At 41.6% G+C, this 21629-nt stretch overlaps 2 protein-coding genes across 2 annotated transcripts in view; both read right to left on the reverse strand.

The window, feature by feature from the left end:
- Positions 1 to 21629, reverse strand: part of SWEETIE (HEAT repeat-containing protein) — a 541573-nt gene that overhangs the window by 180894 nt on the left and 339050 nt on the right. The window lies entirely within an intron of this gene.
- LOC149157845 (uncharacterized) lies at positions 38 to 21533 on the reverse strand. The gene is made up of 4 exons (XM_089437586.1): positions 21479 to 21533; positions 1701 to 1777; positions 781 to 1581; positions 38 to 319 (listed from the first exon to the last, which is right to left on the reverse strand). The coding sequence occupies exons 1-4, from the start codon at positions 21531 to 21533 to the stop codon at positions 38 to 40; spliced, it is 1215 nt and encodes a 404-aa protein (XP_089293712.1).

Genomic DNA, 21629 nt, shown 5'->3' on the forward strand with positions numbered 1-21629 from the left:
TACTTTTCCCTGACAGTCTCAAAATCTGCAGTTCTATTTAATGCATACCCACGGCGAAGAAGAAGATCAAAAGATAAGAGGTAATGTGACGTCCAGCTATATTCATACGTTTTGTGAGATGTGGAAAGGAATAGCCATCAACGACAGGCACCACATGGGTCACACCATCTCCAGAGTCTACAACAAGACCAGTCAATAGCCCTTGGGCATACAATGTCAGAACAACTTGAATTTGGATAAAGACACTCGCAAAGTTGTACTTCTCAAACATAGTCTCAATCATTTTTTCACGGTTCTTTGAAGGATTTGAGAGGTGGATCTGTCAATAAAATTTTACACTGACGGATCTATCTTCAACTCATTGTAAAATGCATGATCCCAAACAAAATGAATTTTCACCCAATTCTGCAACACGTTTTATCGCATAACGAATAAGATGAAGGCCCTTTTGTGCAACAAGTCTAGTAATGCATACAACCAATGGTGAATCGTTTCCCTTATTTGTACAATTTTTTCTCATTGTCATAAGATTTGAATCTAAACCAAGTCCCCTTTGAACATATTGCTTGCAAATCCTCTTCCCTTCAATCTCATGTGCTTGGAAATGAACTGGCAAAAAGACATCAGTAGCTGGGTCCCATATTACAGTGTCAATTCCATTTAGAATGCCAACATATTTTTCACGATATTGCAGTAATGTATTGGACAACCGACCCGAGCAAAGTGTTTCCTGAACATATGTTGGTGAAACTGTAGTGATTGCGTTACTGTACACAATACCTGAACGTGAATGATGTCAGGCTGGGTGGCAGTCACTTGCATCAATTCAAGACAGGCACGGCTGAAAAACAAATAAGCTTCTAGCTCATTATATGAACCCCCGTAGACACAGTGTCCCTTGAAAAAGTGGTTGTCTGGTTCAATAAGTATCACTGGTATTCCAGTAACATGACCACGGTATGCACGAGTAGATACCCAATCTCCATTATAATATGATGAGTATGTGTCTGAAAGAGTCATATCATTTATCTGATTCTTCTGAATGCATTCATAGAAAAGAAGCATTATTTCCACTCTATGTCCTCTATTTAGACAAGCTCTTGCAAGACCAGTAACAACATCACCTAACCCACCGACCTTTGCTATGGGAGCCAGTTCAGCTGTAACATGTACAATATGCATAATATCAAAATCCTGTCTAGCATTAACTCTGACATTTGAAGTGGCTCGACTTGTAGGAAACTCTTTCCTCCAAAATGGAATCTTGTCATCTTTTTCTCTGAAGACTCCTTGACTGTAATTGTCAGAAATGCTAGTCTTGGAAACATTTATGTTTGCATGCAGTTTACACAATCTTGGTACTTTCTGTCTGCGGGATGACCATATATGCTTTTGAACATTCTGGTGGCAATGGTCCAGCCTCCTCACTGCACCAAGGCATCCCCCTTCATGTACGTTTAGTGAGCTATTGTTATTGAGTGCGGTCCAGGAGATCATTTGATTAAGTGGAAAATGTATTGCTGTGTACAGGCAAGATGAACAAGTTGACTGCTGAGCTTTCTCACGGGGCAAACCTTTTTGCTAACTTGGATTTCATTTGTGAAAGGCCCATACATATCTGCAGTGTCAAAACACATGATGCCTCTGTTGAAAGCATGATGAACCAAAGAGATCCCATCGTCCAACAAACAACTTTTTGCCTCTTGTGCTGATGATGCTTTGAATTGTGCTTGTGCAGGGATAGGAGTTTTGAAGTTTGCTGCTGTCTTTTGAAAAGCTGGAGATAAATTACACAAATTTAAACAACACATTAATGATTTCTTCTTCAAAACCCCATTTTGAAGAAGAATCAATCTCTGACAAGAGACGGAGTCTAACATCGGCTCCATTTGGGATGGCAGCTGCAGCTTCCTGGAGGTGCCAAGAACCGCAGAACTTTGGGAGAGCAGACCGTGCCTCCACCATTGGGCAATGGAGTCATCATCAACAAATCAACACAGCTGAAGACTTATTTTCACACTGAAACTGAACTCAAACAAACTAAAAGCCAACTGAAACATGCTGGCGACTAATGAGCAAGGTGATGACCGATCATCATCTACTGAGATTGAGATACAGCAGAGGCCTCGTAGGGGAGGCAAGGTTGGTCACCACAAGAGGGAAGAGCCTACATCACTGACAGAGTTGCAGGCTTGCCCATTGGCAGTATCTTGCTTTCAGCATATGGCTTGTTTTCAGTTTTGTGAGAGGCTGTCACACATCTAGCATCACAGAGACTTGGCCGGGTTGTTTGTCCTCCATCTCCATGACAGGCAGGTCACCCTTGCAGGGGTGAATTTTGTGTTTTCTCCAGAGGCTATCACAGATGCTACCGGGATACCCAATGTGGGTGAGGTATGGCCAAAGCGCAAGTGGGTGGACCTGGTATACTATGAGCCATATGTTAGGCCTGCCTATGTGCATCACTTGACAAGGAACTTTCCTATCAAGTTCCTCCGAGCAGAGTATATAGACACCATGAGACTCATTATGCACTACTTCACATGCGAGGGGAGATTCTCACGAGTATTTTCTTGTCATATCCGCATGATGATGCACTTCACCAGAGTGAGGATGATGAACATCTCGGCATACTTATTTCATGACATTCAGAGGATAGCCACTACCTTTCGGAGACAGACTCCAGTACAGCAGCTCCGGAGCCTATGCCATCATGGTCTTATTCAACTAGTAGTTTCCCATCAGCTGAGCCAGCAGGGCATCCCTTGGGCGGATTTCATCTCCCGAGATGTTTTCACACAGCCACATTCAGGGCCTGAGGCAGTTCATGAGGAGGGAGGGCCATCACATCAGCCCGAGACCAGCATCCCGAGACACATGGCTTCTTCTCCTCGGGTCACATATCAGAGAGGTCACAGGACCTTATTTGCAGCAGCCCGACGAGTACTTTCTCTACAGCCACTGGAAGGGGTCTTGTCTTCATCATCAGAGCAGCGAGTGTTATCTCCACACCAGGTGGAAGGGGCCTCGCTTTCTTCATCGGCACAGGCAGTACGAGAGGGCAAGCAGCCCATGGTTGAGGATGAGGCAGTTGGCGAGGCACATGATGATTTCACTGGTCGTGATGCTCATTCTCCTTCCTCTTCAGATTTCTATGAGCTCAAGGAAGAGAACCTTGTGTTGCAGCGGAAGTTTGAGATGGCTCAGTGGACTATCACTTATTTAGAGCAGCGGACCAAACAGCTGGAGACCGAGAAGGAGTTGGATGAGTTATGGAGGATTCGATTTGACCGAGTCATCAACCGCAGGAGGCCTGGGGACCCACTACCCATGGATAGAGAGTTATTGCTCATCCGAGCAAATTGGCGCTTGGAGGGACTGTTAGACAAGGCAAACCGTGACAACAAGCTGCTCCGGAACATGAAGACACGCTACTGGGCAAGATTACATGTTTGCAAGGCGAAAATGAAAATTCTCCAAAGAAAGCTGTCAGAGGCCCGGAAGAAGAAGAAAAGGACAAATCCACTCCGCATCTTGGCTCAGGCATCCCTCACTCATCATGGTACTGATCAGCCTTGATCTAGCATCAAAATCTGAAAATTTTGAGAATTTTGGAGCATTTTGCAAATTTTTGGTAAAATTACAGGTTTTGCCCACGGTTTGGTCTCACTCCGGGTGAGACCATTTTGAAGGGCTGCTCGGAATTTTGCAAACTTGGCATTTTTGGAAAGGGCATGCAAAAAGAAAAATTACCAGTACTTGGGGGCAGCTTAATTTTGAGTTTTGAGCCTCCAAAAGCTCAAAATACACCTAAAAATTGACTTTCTGCCCACTTTTTGAGTTGCAGAAAGTGACCTTGGGAGAAATGGTTTTTGAGGGGTCAAATCTACACCAAATTCAGAAATTCCACTTGGGATGGAAAGTAGACAGGCCAAGCTTTCCAATGAGCCATCTTGCACCTGATTTGGATCAGTGGAACCCACTCAAAAGTAGCTGCAAAGGGGCGCGACCAGAACTTCCAGGGGCGCGACCAGAACTTCCAGATTTGCCAGTTTTTGACTAGTTCGGCCAGAAAAGCACTATTTTCACTTTGGTTGACTATTTGGGCATGTAAATGATGGATTATTGTGTAAATTTCATGGCATTAGATACTTTTACTCTTCTTTACCACTTCTAGAAGCTTCTTTGATGTAAATAGTGAATATTTAATGCATAGATAAGCTTCCTAAGTTTTAGAGGTAAGTTGTTGAGCTGGCCTATTATCTAGTGACTGATTTAGAATTAGTTGCAACAGCTCCTAGGAAGCTGAGCTCGACCCCTAGAGGTGGGGAAAGAGGTTTGACCTTCTATATTATGCCTTCTCTTTCTCATTTTGATGGTTGGACTCTAGAGGGAGAAGGGCTATTGTATTTTTGACTTGTATTTTCTGCAATTTGAGGAAAAGGAAGGCCAGGGTTTTGTAGACTTCATTGTGGATTCTTGTGGATTATTATGTTGATGGTGTGTCTCCTACTGTTATTGTAAGTGTGTTTATGTGTTCCATTTCTTAATCTCTTGCTGCTATTTAAACAAAAGAAGTGATAAAGTTTGAATTCATGCATGCCATGCTCAGCTTTCAATTTTGTTTAAAATTTATGTTTTCCACTGTCTAGAGAGGATTCAAATTCATTGTTTGCCCTCTTTAGCCTCTCTTCTTTCTTCCCTGATCATCTCTTTCAGCTAAAGGCATCAGCATAGACTCCTACCTTGCCCCAAAGACCCACCTGCAAAAACTGAGCTCAATCCCCGCACCCTGAATTGCACTCCCTCCAATTGTCACCAAAAAACCCAAAAACTTTAAATCAACCTTCCTTATCAATTTACTAGCCTAATATCTTTGATCCTAATTGGTCAGCTTATTATATTATAAGATCTATCAAATCTGACCCGAGAGAGCCTTCTCATACCTCGTAGGGCTAGCTACGAGGTGAAATGGTTTGATGTAGCCTTGAGAGTTTGTCTATCTCAGCCTAGGTGAATTCCAAGCGCTAACAGGATGTACCCACTACTAGTGGAAGAACGAGTCGGGAACTCCGACAGATTCTACGGGATGCAGAGGACTTTACTGGTGCACCCAGGAATGATAAAAGGGAGCGAAGATAGCCAGACAGGTACCAGGCCCTATTAGCTCAGGTTGGGGACCTTCTAGTTTTTAGGAGGTCGTTCAGCATCAAGTATGGGTAGATGCTATGGTGGAGGAATACAATTCTATAATGGTCCATGATGTTGTGGAAGTGCTACCTAGGCCTCAGGACAGGTCACTGTGTCATGTACTTTTCTGATTTATTTCTGCCTACTTGTTCTGATTATATAACGAGTTATTTACCATGTAAATCCTGAAAATAAATACAAATACATGCTCAACACATTACAAATCATCAACTAAAGGAAACAAAACAAGCACACAAGTGACACCGTTGTTTTTGGACCAATGTCCCCGGAAAAACCCAATGTGAGAAAACCGGTGCAGCTATCAGAGGGTTTTACTATTATGTAGTTTTTTAATACAATCTAGGTGTCAGAACCAGCTCACCCAATAGAGAATAATCTCGGTAGTAATACCTCTCTACTCAAAAGCAAATATTCCAGCTGAAACCCCAGATAAACACTCTGACGAGCTCCCAGCTCCAATCTGCCCCACGAAAACCCTAGAGTCAGCCTCTAGGGACTGTGTTAGCGCTTCCTGGCCCAGTGTCAACCCAATAACCCCTGCATCAACCTCTGGAGGAACTGCGTCAACCTCTAGAGCCTCTACGTCACCCACGCTGGCTCTCTGAAGCACTGCGTAGCTCCTGGTTGCCTCTGCGTTGGCTCTAGATGGCTCTGTGTGGCCTCTAGCTTGCTTTGCATCCCTCTCTCCCGGCTTCTGCGCTGATTCTTCTGGTACCCTCTCTGCTTTTGTATTCACTGCCCCTTAGCTACAACTCTATTCACTCTTTTGACTTCCTCAGCAAACCCTGCCCTAGAAAATTGAAATCTTGATCAACTCGGTGTATTCTCCAAGTGACCCTCAAGCCTCTTATACTTTTCTCGTTGACAATTCAATGCCCAAGACTAAGTCCCTAATCAACGGCTAAGATTAATTCTAGCTTGATCCATGACTTTTGGACCATTCTAACACAGTTTTATATTAATTCACATTAATATTTTATTTTCCCTAAGTTTAGACTTAGGGACTCCATTAAAAATACTAATTATTTCAATATCTTCCAAACTATTTAAAATCTACCCAAACCATTTTTGGGCATTGGAGATCTCATGTGCTTTAGCCTCTCCACCAATTTTCATGGCTAGAGCACATATGATGCTACCCCAAATCAACACTCCCTCTTAGTAAGGATTGTGCTCTAGTATTACTCCTCAATGAGCATCACCTCGATCTTCTGACATCAGTCTCTATGCTGATGCTAGGCCTGCTGCCCAACATCTTTTGCACTGCTGCATCATGTACTGCTATCCATGGCCCTGCCACTGCCACTGCTGCATCCGTACGGCAGCCCCTCTCATCATGTTGCATCGTGCTGCCCATAGCACTGCCACTGCTAACTACTGCATTGCAACTCAGTTACTAAGAAGTAAGTGATCTCCCAACTCTGACATCTCTGTCAAGCTAGATACACCCTCGATGTTAAAACTCCCTCTGTCACCGACAAGTGCTCCTTCTCTGACCTCTGCGCTATTGCAACAACTCCATGCATCTCGCACCGTTGCACACCTCTCTGTGCCATCTTCCACCGTTGCAACACTCTTGTGCCTCTCGCACTTTTGCAGCCTGCTAGCCTCGCGCTGTCCTGGGAATCCTGCACTGTAGCTCCCTCTGTCGCTCCATCTGCATCGGTCTCTACCAATGTGGAAAAAGTCGAAGTCAGGATTAAATCGGCAAGGGTCCAGAAGTTGAAAAAGTCGTTAAAGTTGGGAGTTTTTTGAAAAAGTCGGCAAAATTAAAAAAATACAAAAATATTCATTTTTTAAAAAATCCCGACTTTTTCAATAAAATCCCAATTTTTTCAAAAAAAAAAATCATTAAAGAAACTACCTCATTCACAATTTTTTGGAAAAAGTCCCGATTTAATCCCGACTTTTCCGATTTAATCCTGACTTTTTCAACTGGGAACAAATTGGAAAAAAATCAGCCGATTTAATCATCCAGCCAAAAAAATCGCATTTTGGGGATTTAATCCCGATTTCTTCCCTACTTTTTCCACACTGATCTCTACTAACATCCGCCAGTACTGCTACTCTTTGGGGCTCTCGTAGCAAGGTATAATCCAAGAGGCTAGGTACCTCAAGGATCCTGCCCCTCATCCCCTGTAATCCATCTTACTACAACTCGATGTCTCCCCACTTCCGCTCAAGTGGCATGTGAGCACTAATGGCATAGTCATTATCTATCTCCAATTCCTTCTCCGCCCTTGCTGGCACAACCTTGGTCTCGGAAGCCTCTCCTTTGCTCTTCTTCCTCGAACACTAGCTTGCATAGTGACCCAGTTCCCCACAGTTGAAGTCTTTGAGCTTGGAGAGGTCCTTCTTCTTACGTTTCCCCTGCTTCCCCTCAAGATGCTAGGGCAGCATCCTCCTCTTCCTCCTTCTTGATTCTGATCCCTTTGCCGCTGCTTCCCGCCTTGCTTAGCCTTCTAATCTCTTCTTGGCGAAGAGCCGCCCACATTTCCTCCCAATCTAGAAAGGTCGCCCTCCCTAGTATGCTCTGGACAAACACCTCCCAGTCTTTTGAGAATGCATTCAGGGTTGTTCTCACCATCAATTCTTGACCCGACATGGCTCCTATGGAACTCAGTTGATCCTGGATCTCCTTCAATTGACCGAGGAAGGGGTTGATCTGTTCTCCCTTCTGCATCTGGTATCACCGCAGCTAATTTTCTAGTAGCATCTTCCTCTGCACGGAAATATGCTGATACAACTTCTTTAGGGCCTCCCACATCTCATTTGCCGTATTCTTCTCGGCACTGTGTGGTACTACATGGTCCTTGACCCCATCAAGGATGATGCTCTTGGCCCTCACCATTGCATCCTCGTACTTATCGTTATCATCCGGGTCAACTGGGACTGCTATTGTCCTCAAGGCAAATTGCTTGAGACGGATCTTGTCTAGAACAGATAAGATTCTGGCCTTCCAAACTACGAAGTTTGAGGCTCCGTCCAATCTGTCCTGGTCTCTTACCCCGTTCACTACCATCTCGTTGCTCCTCTACTTCCCTTCTGGAAGTTCTCAGTGCGACTCCCTCTAAGCCTCGATTTCCCTCCAGGAAATCCCTTTGCCAATGTCGAGATGCCCCCACTCCAATCCCTAGTGCAGCTGCACCACTGATTTGGATTTCTTTGCTGGAAATCCTCGGTAGCAACTCCCTCCTCCTTGTTCTTGCCCTGTTAAGTACCCCACCAACTTCACTCTACAACTTACCCACAGCCTCCTAAGCCCCAACAAACTCAAGGTTAGAGCTTCTAGGCTTTGCGCAATCCCGGCACCAGCAAAATTCGCACCTCCTGGCCACGGGCGTCAATCCTTCCTGATTGAGAAAGATGACCAGGCATTGCGTACGTCGAGTCTACTCCCCTCTGCCCACTGCACTGATCCTCTTCCCGACTCAAACTTGATGATGCAGGCACTGCATCACCCCTTCCTTGTTGTTTCTCTACTAGGAACAACTTCTATCACTCGAGACATCCGTTTTCTGTTGTTGCTGCTCTACTCAGCGGATGTCCTCAGTTCTCTTGTGATCTGCAACCACACTCTGATACCATGTTGGAATTTCTAAGTCTAACTGTTAGAAACCCTTCATGTACTTTTCTGATTTATTTCTACCTACTTGTTCTGATTAATTAACAAGTTATTTACCATGTAAATATTGAAAATAAATACAATTACATGCTTAACACATTACAGATCATCAAATGAAGGAAACAAAACAAGCACACAAGTGACACCGTTGTTTTTGGACCAATGTCCCCAGAAAAATGCAATGTGGGAAAATTGGTGCAGCTATCAGAGGGTTTTATTATTATGCAATTTCTTAATACAATCTGGGTGTCAAAACCGGCTCACCCAACAGAGAATAATCTCAGCAGTAGTACCTCTCTACTCGGAAGCAGATATTTCGGCTGAAACCCTGGATAAACACTCCGACAGCTCCCAGCTCCAATCTGCGCCACTAAAACCCCATCGCCAGCCTCTAAGGACTACGTCAGCCCTTCCTGGCCCAGCATCAGCCCAATAACCCCTACGTCAACCTCTGGAGGCACTGCGTCAACCTCTAGAGCCTTTGTGTCACCCATGCTAGCTCTCTGAGGCACTGCGCAACTCCTGGCTGCCCCTGCGTGGGCCCTAGCTGGCTCTGTGTGGCCTCTAGCTGGCTCTGCGTTCCTCTATCCCGACTTTTGCGCTGATTCTCCCGGTACCCTCTTTGCCTCTTTGCTTCTGTATTCATTGCCCCTCAGCTGCAACTCTGATCACTCTTTCGACTTCCTCAGCAAAACTTGCCCCATAAAATCGAAATCTTGATCAACTCGGTGTATTTTCCAAGTGACCCTCAAGCCTCCTTTTATACTTTTCTCGTTGATAATTCAACGGCCGAGATTAAGTCCCTAATCAATGGCTAAGATTAATTCTGGTTTGATCCATGTCTTTTGGACCATTCTAACACAATTTTATATTAATTCACATTAATATTTTATCCCTATGTTTAGACTTAGGGACTCCATTAAAAATATTAATTATTTAAATATCTCCCAAATTGTTTAAATCTGCCCAAACCATTTTTGCATATTGGAGATCTCATGTGCTTTAGCCTCTCCACCAATTTTCATGGCTAGCGTACATCCGATGCTACCCCAAATCAACACAGTGGTAGGTTCGAGATGGATATACAAAGTCAAATATGCTGTAGACAACAGTGTGGAGAAATACAAAGCCAGGTTTGTGGCTAAGGGGTATGCACAGAAGGAAGGGATAGACTACAAAGAAACCTTCATCCCAGTAGCCAGGTATACTTCTATTAGAACTGTGATGTCTCTTGCAACACAAATGGGGTGGGAGATTCCCTAGATGGATGTCAAGGCGACATTCTTGAATGAGGTAATAGAAGAGGAAGTATACATTGAACAGGAAGAAGGTTTTGAGACACATGAGAAGAAATCTCATGTATCTAGATTAAAAAAAGCCTTATATGGGCTTAAATAGGCACCTAGAAAATGGTACAGTCGAATTGATGGCTACTTGCAGAGGATGGGGTTCATCAAGAGTGGTGCAGACCCTAATCTCTACTACCTTGTCATAGAGAATGAGCCTCTAATCTTAGTGTTATATGTGGATGATATTTTCCTGACAGGATCATCCAGGCTCATCAAAGACTACAAGAAGAACCTAGCCACAAAATTTGACATGAAGGATTTGGGATAGATGCATTATTTCCTGGAGTTGGAAGTTTGGCAACAGAAGAGTGAGATCTTCCTTGGACAAGGGAGATATGCCACAGAGATCTTGAAGAGATTCAAGATGCAGGACTGTAGACCTATGGCTACTCCAATGATCACCAACTAGAAGAAGATTGATGCATCAAAAGATAAAGACATTGATCCCACCTTGTACAGGCAGCTTATAGGGTCCCTGATGTATCTCGTCAATACCAGGCCAAACATTTTCTACGCTGTCAACACACTCAGTGAATTCATGGTGGAACCCAAGAGGGCACACTGGGCAGCAACCAAACATGTTCTCATGTATATAAAAGGAACAATCGAGCATTGACTATTGTACACCCAAGGCAATGACATGAGGCTGAGTGGGTTCACTGATGCAGATTGGGCTGGAAGTTCAGTAGATCGGAAAAGTACAAGTGAGTATTGTTTCAACATTGGATCAGAAATGACCTCCTGGTGTAGTAGGAAACAGAAATCTGTGGCTCTAAGCTCAGCTGAAGCAAAATATATGGCAGCTAGTACAGCTTCGTGTGAAGCCATATGGCTTAGGAAATTGCTTGTGAATCTATTCAAGAGAAGGATGGAAACGACCAGGATTTTGTGTGATAATAAAAGTTGCATCAAGCTCTCTGAGAATTTAGTATTTCATGATCAGTCGAAGCACATTGATATCAGGTGTCGCTTTGTCAAAGACTGTGTCCAACGAGGGGCAGTACAGTTGAAGTACACTCCTATAGGAGAGAAGGTGGCAGACGTCCTCACCAAGGCTCTAGGAAGAACAAAGTTTGTTTATTTCAGGGAGAAGATGGGAATGGTGAAGAATCCATTTTAGTAGCAGAAATGGATAAGTGTCGGGAGTTGCAGTGCAGCAATTAGCAGTCGCAGTGTTATGGGCAGCATGATGCAGAGAGAGGGAGCTGCATTACAAATGTAGCAGTGGCAGTGTCATGAGTAGCAATACAGGAAGCAACAGTGCAGTCGATGTGGGGCAGCAAGCCAAGCATCAACACAGAGGACCAATATGGAGGATCAGTGTGATGCTTCTATGGTGAAGCATTGTTAGAGCACATTCCTCGCTAATAGGGAGTGTTGATTTTGGGTAGCATCGGATGTGCTCTAACCTTGAAATTTGGAGGAGAGGCTAAAGCACATGAGATCTCCAAGACCCAGAATCGTTTTGAAACAGTATGAGGAGTTATTAAATATAATTAATATTTTTAATGGGTTCCTAAGTCTAAAATTAGGAATATAAAAATATTAATGGGTATTAATAAAGATAAGCGTGAGAAGCTTCTAAGAGACGAGGATCAAGTCTGTTTTAATCTTAGTCGTTGATTAGAGACTTCATCTCAATCGTCGATTCATCAACAGGAAAACTATATGAGAAGACTTGAGGACCATTTGGAGACACACCGGCAAATACTCAGTATCTCAAGGAAAATCGATTATCAAGAGAAGGAGATCAATTTCAGAGGGAGAGTTGCAAGGCGGAGTATGAGGAGGGCATCAGCAACACTCAGTGACTGAGGAGGAGGTGATAGGGACATTGAGAGATAGTGCAGAGGGAGATGCAGTTGGAAGGAGAGACGTAGCCCCCACGCAGGCTGACGCAAAGCCACTCAGAGCCACGTTGAGCCATGCAGAGTGACGCAGAGGTGACGCAGAAGTGGGAGAAGGGTCTCTAAAGTGTCAAAAAGTTTCCAAGGGAAAGTCTCAGGTGTTTTCTTTCAGTTTCTCTGTAAAATCATTCCTTGTAAAAGCGATTTTTGTTGAAGATTAATAAAACCCTCATCTATTGCATCAGCTTTCCCGCATTCGGTTTTTCCAGAGACAATTGTGTTGATTTTTTGTAGCATCGGATGTGCTCTAGCCATGAAAATTGGTGGAGAGACTAAGGCACATGAGATCTCCAAGACCCAGAAATCGTTTGGGGAAATTCCACCCGAATGAAGAGATATTAAAATAAATATTATTTTTAATGGGGTTCCTAAGTCTAAACTTAGGAAAATTAAAATATTAATGTGTATTAATATAAAATAGGTGAGAAAGTTCTAAATGACAAGGATCAAGCTAAATCTAATCTTAGCCGTTGATTAGGGACTTAATCTCCACTGTTGAATCATCAACAGGAAAAGTATAAGAGGAGGCTTGAGGGTCAGTTGGAGATACACCAAGTTGATCAACGAATTCGATTTTTTGGGGCAGGGTTTGCTGAGAAATCAAACTAGAGATCTGTTGCAACGAGGGGCAGTTCGGCATAAGGCCGAGTATACATATCAGAGAGGCATAGAAAGTGTCGGAGAGACAGCGCAAAGCCTAGGAAGGTTGACACGGAGGATAAGGATGCCAACGCAGAAGACGCAGACGGCAAAGACGCTGACGTAGAGAGCGAAGATGCTGACGTAGAGGCAGCAGAGGCTAGCAGAGCTAACGTTGGGCTGAAGAGGCAGCACTGAGGAATTTGCGTGGGGCAGACTAGGCGCTAAGAGGCAGACGTAGAATCGTAGAGGATAACGCAGTCCCTGGAGGGTGACACGGTTCCAAAGAGAAGCTTGGAGCAGCTTTCGTCGTCCAGCTAAGGAACTGATGAAGTTGCTATGGGATCAATCATCCAGTTGCTGATCAGCCAGAATATCTGTCTCCAAGGAGAGGTACTTCTACCAAGGAAATCTCTGAAGGGTGAACCATTTCTGGCACCCTAGTTGTATTCAGAAACTACATAATAATAAAACCCTCATATCTGTTGCACCGTTTTTCCTGCATTGGGTTTCTCCAAGGAAGATTGTCCAAAAATAACGGTGTCCCTTGTGTGATTGTCTCAGTTATTTCAGTGGATGATCTGTATATGTGTTAACGTTGCATTTGTGTTTATTTCGGTATTTATATTTATAAATAACTTGTTAATGGAAAGAACAAGTAGGAAATAATAAACCAGATAATGCAGTAGAAATTTCAGATGTGTCAGGCTTAGAAATTTCAACAAATTGTCCAAAAACATGTGTTGATGTGATTGGTTCTTGTGTATGTATTTTCTCTGTGTAATTATGTGATAAATGCAGTAGAATTTATTTTAATATTTGCTGAAGGGATTTCGTAAATAATTTATTGTGAAGAATAAGTAGGTGAAATAAATCAGTTGTTGCAGTAGAATTTCAGATTAGAAATTTTCACATATTAAGCCAACCTTAACATCCGAATAGGTGTGACATTTTAGGTGAGTCGACATAAGTTTATTTTCTCCATATTGTAGGCCGACATCAAGAGGTTTGTGCTTGTCTTTGGAGGGCTATCTAGACATATTCAAAGACTCATATACATCGACTCATGCTCAAGAAGAGCTCTTTATACATGAGATTGACTCTTTGACTAAATGATAAAACTTAAAGCTCTCAATGGGAGCCACTAACAAATAAAATCTCTTGCTCGTGAAACCCATGAAGCAAGGTATACAAAAATAATTTTATTTCCTTTATTACATCACTTACAAGAGTCACAATTACATGTCATTATGAAGACCAAACCTAGTTACATTTTACATCACTCCCTCTTAACTAGGGAGGTATTCATAATGGTACTTGGTCACTCTCAATCTGAAGAATCTCTCATAAGAAGAATTCGGATTTGTAACTCATTTGTATATCATCATACCAACCAGGATTTATATAGCAAGGCCTTGACTAACAACTCTATCTCTCCATAAGATCAGAGAAAAATGTTGGCAAGACCAATGATTTATAGACATCCTCATCATGGTCTCTCTCAGAACATACCCCACCCGGGTTCTCTCAGGATATGCTCCATGAGGACTATTCTTTTCTTGGACTCCCCAGTCCCCAAAAGAATATCGGCACCCCACGACTACTCTATGGGATTCACTATCTCATCCTACCAAAGCATCGGATGCCAAATGATTACACAATCCTCCATTCTGTCTTCTCTAATGAAGCACAAAACAACATGTTTATCACTCCTTGTACAAAGAGATTTTTATTCCTTTAATGTACTCATTCCTATCACATAGGAATGTACCTAAGCTTTTAGCTTAGAAATTTCCGAGTTTCTTCCAAGTAAGAAACTTCTTCTCAGGCTCCCTCTTAACCAGGGATCTATAGCAGCTCTACAACACTTAGTTGCATGAAGAGCTCCTTTCTTCGATGTCATGAATTTCTTTTAAGCAGTGTTCAACTTTTGGGAACCTCTATATATAAGGCATAGATCATCCATCACTTTTGTACATGAGTTAGTCATGTCCCTAACTCATCAGAAAGTGATCCATCAAATTTTCCATCTGGATTTGCTTCATGTCATTCTGCTTTCATGCCATATCTCTCGGAAGGACATTACATCCTTCTATATAGTCTTCTTGGAAGTCATTCACAGATCTTCCCTTTAACAGTCCTACATAGACCCAACCAGATGTTAGTTCAAAAATAATCACTAAACACATCAAATCATATTTACCTTTGTGATGATCTTTCACCATGACATCTTCTTGTAACTATCAGCGTCCTGCATGCAGATTGACACATCTCCCACAGATGTTCAATGTCAAGAGTCTCTATCTTTTTCCAATTTCACCTTCCGAGAGATCTTCTAGTCAAATCTTCTTGGACTTCGGATGTTGAATGCCTTCTACTTTCATTGCATATTATCACAATCTCTTCCTACATTTTCACACACTTCATTCCCAGGGTCTTCCAATCAGAGTTCCTCAACTGTAATCAACCACCTCATACTTCATATGAGAACATATTATGTTGATTTCATCTAGTGTAACTCATGCCTTCCGACATTCTTTCATAGGAGGAGATTCTTTCCCTTTGATCATGCTTCCTAAAATAGAAGTAGTGATCCTTGTTACCTGCAACCATACGACATGACTTTATAATATTAAATACAAGCATACATACCTCATTTTACCTTTAGGTCATCTAGGCTTCTTTCAGCAGCTTCCTTGATTGAAAAGATCTTCAACCCCTTGATCTGCTTCATCTCTCATGTCATCATACCATCATCCCATGAACTCCACAAGTTGGAGTTCCTGATGAAACACTTGCTTCCTTTCTCGATCAGTGAATCCTCCAATGAGAATTCCATCTCGCATATCCTTATTCAGCATATGTTTCCCTTTTAAACTGATGTATGATGAGACTTGTCCTAGATGACTTCTTCCTTTGATCTTCCAATGAGGTCACCAAGAGCTATATCCTTCAAGGTTGACTACCATAGATTTTGTTCCAGTGGTCTTTCATGTTCCTTGCTTCTAATGCTTCTTTTTCTTAGACTTCCTTCTCTCAGCTTCCTCCACTTCTTCGGTGATATGGACTTCTTCTCTATCCTACTTGTTATTGTCCTTCTTAAGCTAAGGACAATCTTTCCTGTAATGTTCATAGTCTTTGCATTATAGATCAATGATGATTATCTTCTTTTCCTAGATCTTGTAGATGAGATCTTATGAAGATATCCTTCATCCTTTGATATCTTTACTTTTCTGTAGATCAGATCTAATTCATGTTACCTTATTTATCATACCTTCAGAGAATGAGTTTATCATATGCATCCTTTTGATGTCTCCAATATTGCTATATGAGGGGATCTTTCATAAGTATCCCTTTCCATGAATTCAAAGGAGACCTTTTGATATGTTTAATGACTTCAACTACTTAGAGGACTATGTCTATCCTCCTTCTTCATGCAAGGAATTTCGATGACCCATCCAATTTATAGATCTCCTTGCAAACACGAAGTCATTTTACCAAATTGATTAAAGAATGAAAGATACTTACTTGACAAGTGAAGATGAACTCTTCTACTTGATCACCTTGATGATGGTTGAAGAAGATGTATTAGAGCTCCCTCTTGGATGATCTTCTTCCAAATGAAAAAGCCTTTCTTCAATAGAAAAAGGTTGCTCCTTTTGATGAGGAAGATTTGTTGCTTCTTTGGATGAACTTCTTCTAGGGCAAGGAGAGGATCCTTGCTTGCTTTATAACTTTGAAAATGGTGACAATGCCTTCTCTCCTTCAATATACTTCGACTTCTCTTGTAGTGTAGATCAGAAATGCTTCTAGGATTTCGACTTTTTCCAAGAGGACGTGATCTTTATCTTGAAAGTCCTTCGAGCTATCTTGCCTTGTAGATAACTTGATGAGGGTCTTTGTGGCCTTTTGATGATAACTATAGAAACAAAAGCTCTTGTTGTTGTAGACTGCTTCTTCGATCTAGGATTTGATCCTTCAATTAGCTTTGATGCCTTCCTTGAAACTTGATCCTTGAGTGTCTCTTTGATTAGATGCACTTCCTTTGACTTCAGCACCTTAGCTTTGATACCATGTTGAGAAATCTAAGGCATTAATGTTAGTTGATTTCTCTTCCATTAGTGACTGCCTGTGAATTCTTTTTACATCTTTAGATTAGGATCTTCTTTACGTTGGATTATTAGTGTTCTTCTTCATCAAACAGTAACCAATGCATGAACATTAATACACAAGAGACACATCACATAGGCTATGAGCTAGGGCCAAAACCTCTCACTCTTTGAGAGGAAAACCCGCACAAATTCTTCTTATAGAGATTAAAGTTGACAAATACCAAGACCAAGACCCTTGACCTATTAGCCACTCCAATACCAAGACACTGTTTCTCTTGACTATCTTTCCTTCTTTGTGATTCTTCCTTCGCTTTGACCTTCTTTGCATCTTCACATCAAGATCTTTTCATCATGGTCTTCAAGATCTTCTTTCTCGCTGTGATCTACTGTGGTGCACTATGAATTTTATCTCATCTTCTTCGCTGCTACCCAAATAGTAGAGGGATCCGAATTTCCTTCCACAGAACTGTATTCTTGTCCTTCACCGAGAATATAACTAATCTGAATCCTTACTGTCTCTTATCCACCGAAATTTCAGAGATGTATATCAGAACATGTCTTTGTTGCTACCCATCCGAATATCACAGAGATCTGTGAGGTATTGTTACTAGATCTCCTTGTTGTCTTTTCCTTATCCGAATTTTGTACAGTGGATAGACCTCTGAAATACTTCACTGTGACATCCGAAATCCTTTTACTGTGACTGCCCTTCGAAACTACAAAAGGATCCGAGTTCCTGAACTATGTTACCCATCCGAAATTACTGAACTTCTCACTTTAATTGTTATGCGAAAATGTCAGAGACAGATCTGATTTTTGTGTCTTAATGTGAAGAGCCTAGTTGGGTATATATCATAGTTTGACCATATACTAAGCCTACCTTAACATTTGAATAGGTGTGACATTTTAAGTGAGCCGACATAAGTTTATTTTCTCCATACTGTAGGCAAACATCAAGAGGTTTGAGCTTTTCTTTGGAGGGCTATCTAAACATATTCATAGACTCATATACATCAACTCATGCTCAAGAACAGCTCTTTATACATGACATTGACTCTTTGACTGAATGATAAAACCTAAAGCTCTCAATGGGAACCACTTACAAATAAAATCTCTTGCTCATGAAACCCATGAAGCAAGGCATACAAAAATACTTTTATTTCCTTTATTACATCATTTACAAGAGTCACAATTACATGTCATTATGAAGACCGAACCTAGTTACATTTTACAACATGCATAATCATTTGTAGAGGTTGTTCACTGAGGAAACCTGGCTAGGAGTTTGGGGCTTAGTTTTGTTGGGGTGGTTTCTTAGCATTTTGGAGGGCATGGGCAGCAGCATTTCTAGGTTGTACGAATTACCCAGGTGGAGGAGGAGTACGATATAATTCGGGGTAATCTCAAAGATTGGGACTGGGGCCAACCCTTTCTAGGTTTTTTTTAGTTTGTTGAGGAGAGGCCAAGATTAATTTAACAGAATTTTCTAAGCACTCCTGAGGGCAAAATTCCTAGTTGCATTCAGCAGTCAACTGCAGAAATTGTTGGACGAGGGCACAGTTTATTCTAGGATCATTTCCACCACTTGGGTTCGGAAGATATTGTTGGGTTGGTTGAGCTGGTGGAGTAGTGCCTGTGGCTAATTTCTTAGAATTTTTGGAGCAAATTGAAGGGCTAAATCAGCAATTCCTTTCTAGCGGCAGCAACAATATTCTGGTAGATGCAGATTTGGTAGTAGAGCCATTTCCAGCATTTGGGTACCATCATATTCACCTGAGATCTTGCCATGCTTGTTGTAGCAAGCCCAGGTTCTTCTATTCCTACTCCCTCTAGTCAATATAATAAAAAGGCTTAGCATTTTGGGTGTTATTTCTGGTGTAATCGGGTATTTCTACATGCGTGTACAATTTTTATTGCATGTTTATGATTTCACTACACTTATCACTTAATATTTCCATTACGAATATTACAACCCCCCTCACCAACTAATCCTTAAGGTTGCTAACTTGGTTTTCAGTTTCACCCTAAGTCCCCTGACATGGGGATTCGGGATTCGTCAGTGTGGAAAAAGTCTGCAAAAAATCCCGATTTAATCCTAAAAACGCGATTTTTTGAACTAAACGATTTAATCCCCCGACTTTTTGGCGATTTTTTCACAAAGGAAAAAATCACGATTTTTTCCTTATACTCCCGATTTAATCGAGAATCGACCCAAAAAGTCTGCCTCCCTTCCCAGGCCGCGGGTAAAGAGGCCGCAAAGTGAAAAAACTGTAAATTGAAGCTTCCATCCATGCATTTTCGAGTTATTGCATTGTATTGTTTGTCATACTTCTTGCGAGCATAGCAGTCACATCTGTAATCTGTTAGTTTTGAGGTTAATATATGTTTTCGTTTTCCAAGGAAAACCAAATCTTTATACTTCATATTTCTAGTTAGAAAGCAAAGTATACATTGGCTAAGCCTCTAGGCTTTCAGTGATCCAGACCAATGTTGCACGAAGCGGGAGCGAAGCGGAAGCGCGAAGCGGAAGCGCGGAGCGCGGAAGCGTCATTTTCCAAAAATCTAGGGAGCGAAGCGTCCGCGGAAGCGTCTGCTATATATATATATTTTTATATATTTTTTTGCATTTATACTCAAAACAAACATCCCAAATACCAAATTAATTGTAGAAGACATGAAAACATGCATATTTTTGCATAAATCAAGATAGATATGGCATCCATGATTCCATTGTAGTTAATAGTATGTACAACAATCATCTATATTCTAGCTATTACAAACATACATCAAATTTTTAAGCATATTATAAAACATAAAACTATAAAAAGTATTAACCCGCGTATATGAAGACCTAGACCTTGCTGTAGCAAAACCGTGAATTGTAGGAGGCTTGAGGAGGAACCTTAAGGCTTAAGCCCCACCAGCAGTACATTGAATACCTAGTAGATCAGCATAGGTGGAAGCATAGTTGGACATAAGATCACAGTGATTTGAAGCAAGGTAAGGGCAACAAACTACATTAGCAAGAATTGCAGACTTTACAAGGAAGTCTCTCAGATCTACTCTCACAGTGTATTGATAATTTGATACTGCACCTCTGGAATAATTGGACGTTCGTTATATGGCTATGCTCTTGCTCCTGGTATGATTTACCAATAGTGTCATATGATCATTGGCATATGCTTCAGTATGATTCTTTGCATTATGACATTTGTTCATGACATCAATTCAATATGGACATGTCACTTGCTTCAGTCATATATATGTTATCGTTTCTCATATAGATCAATATTGGTATGGCTTCCCAATATTGGCAATGATGGGTATAAACCTATAAGCAGAGACTTCTTCATTCTTATATGCACTTAGCATTATGTATGGATATCACTGCTCAAATAGCTTGAGTATGGTATTGCTATGTTCTAATTACAGCAGTATATGAATATATAGAAGTGCATCCATCAGTTCAGTAGATGACTGCGCTTCCGGTTGCGCCACGCAATCCGCCCTTTTTCAATGTATATTCATTGAGTTGACATTGTATTCAGAGCAGTAAGACCGTATATTCAGGCTACAATGCTCAAGTTATATGGTATTAGGAATCCTATATGAGAATGATGTCATATTGGTGGGTTGCGTCCAGGTTGCGTCCAGGTTGCGTCCAGGTTGCGTGCAGGTTGCGTGCAGGTTGCGTCCAGGTTGCGTCCAGGTTGCGCGATTCCGGGGGGCCGCAACCTCAAATGGCAGGAATCGTTTTTTTAACCCGGAATCGCGCCACCTCAAAAACGGAATCGCGCTTCCAGTGTGGATTCCGGGACGCTTCGCTCCGATCCGCGATTCTGGGTTTGGATCCGGCGGGGGGGGGGCGATTCCTGCAACACTGATCCAGACTCTCTTCAAAAGATTACAAAAGTACCAAAAGGACAGGCATACAACAGTCTTCCGTAGAAAGAACCCCACACCATCAAAAACATTGTTACAGTTGTTGAATGCTTCCAGAAGAAACAACAAAGAGGAGGTCATGAAGATCAAATAGCAACAATCTGTCCAAAAAAAACAAAACCAATGCCTCAAAAAAGAACCCATTTTTCAGACAGGAACAAAGTACTTATGAAATCTTGTGACAACAAAGATCCTTCCTGCAATGAGAGCACGTTTTGAAAGGGAATCTTCTTTAGTGGTGAACTCCCTGTAAATGTGGGGAAAGGTTATGTATCAGAAGTGGATTTTACCTCCAAGAGTTTTTGAATAATAGATGCCAAGGCTAGGTTAGTAATTCGAGATCTACTGTTTTCTCAGAAAATAAGCAGCTTGGAGTCACCAAGCATTAATTTTCACATCTACTGTGATACTCACTATTAATTTTCATTGGACCTACCACCTGACACCTTATTACCCAAGCAGATTACAATCTACTGAATAAATGCATGACTTATTTCTTAATACAATTAGCGGAAACAAAAATTAAAATGGGAAGAGGATCTCAGTGACTGATTACTTGATGACTTTTAGATGACTCATGATATACATTATTATATTTTGACTCGAGAGTTGACACTTTGCATTTTATGCTGTGTGGATTATATACTTTGTTTTTTTAGCTTGTGTAATCATTTAATCTGCAACTTGACTTACTTTCAGAAAACTTAACTGATACACTAGTAGTACTGTATATGGTTCCATAGATCATTTTAGGTCTGTTGTGGATTGCCTCTATTCCTATCTCAAATAAACAAAGGATTTTTACAAAATAAAATGAAATACTAATTTTGAAAAAATTTAGAGG

This window comes from Pinus tabuliformis, chromosome 5_2 (assembly GCF_031772625.1).
Source record: "Pinus tabuliformis cultivar Carrire ecotype Pingquan chromosome 5_2, CPIR1, whole genome shotgun sequence".
In the NCBI taxonomy this organism is placed as follows: domain Eukaryota; kingdom Viridiplantae; phylum Streptophyta; class Pinopsida; order Pinales; family Pinaceae; genus Pinus; species Pinus tabuliformis.

Excerpts from the sequence above, each read along its gene's own strand:
- LOC149157845 (XM_089437586.1), bottom strand. The coding sequence starts at position 21,533 with ATGATCTATGGAACCATATACAGTACTACTAGTGTATCAGTTAAGTTT. Across the intron at positions 1,582-1,700 it reads AAGCATCATCAGCACAAGAG|CAAAAAGGTTTGCCCCGTGA; the intron begins GCAAAAAGTTGT and ends AATCCAAGTTAG. Across the intron at positions 320-780 it reads CTGACATCATTCACGTTCAG|ATCCACCTCTCAAATCCTTC; the intron begins GTATTGTGTACA and ends TTTTATTGACAG.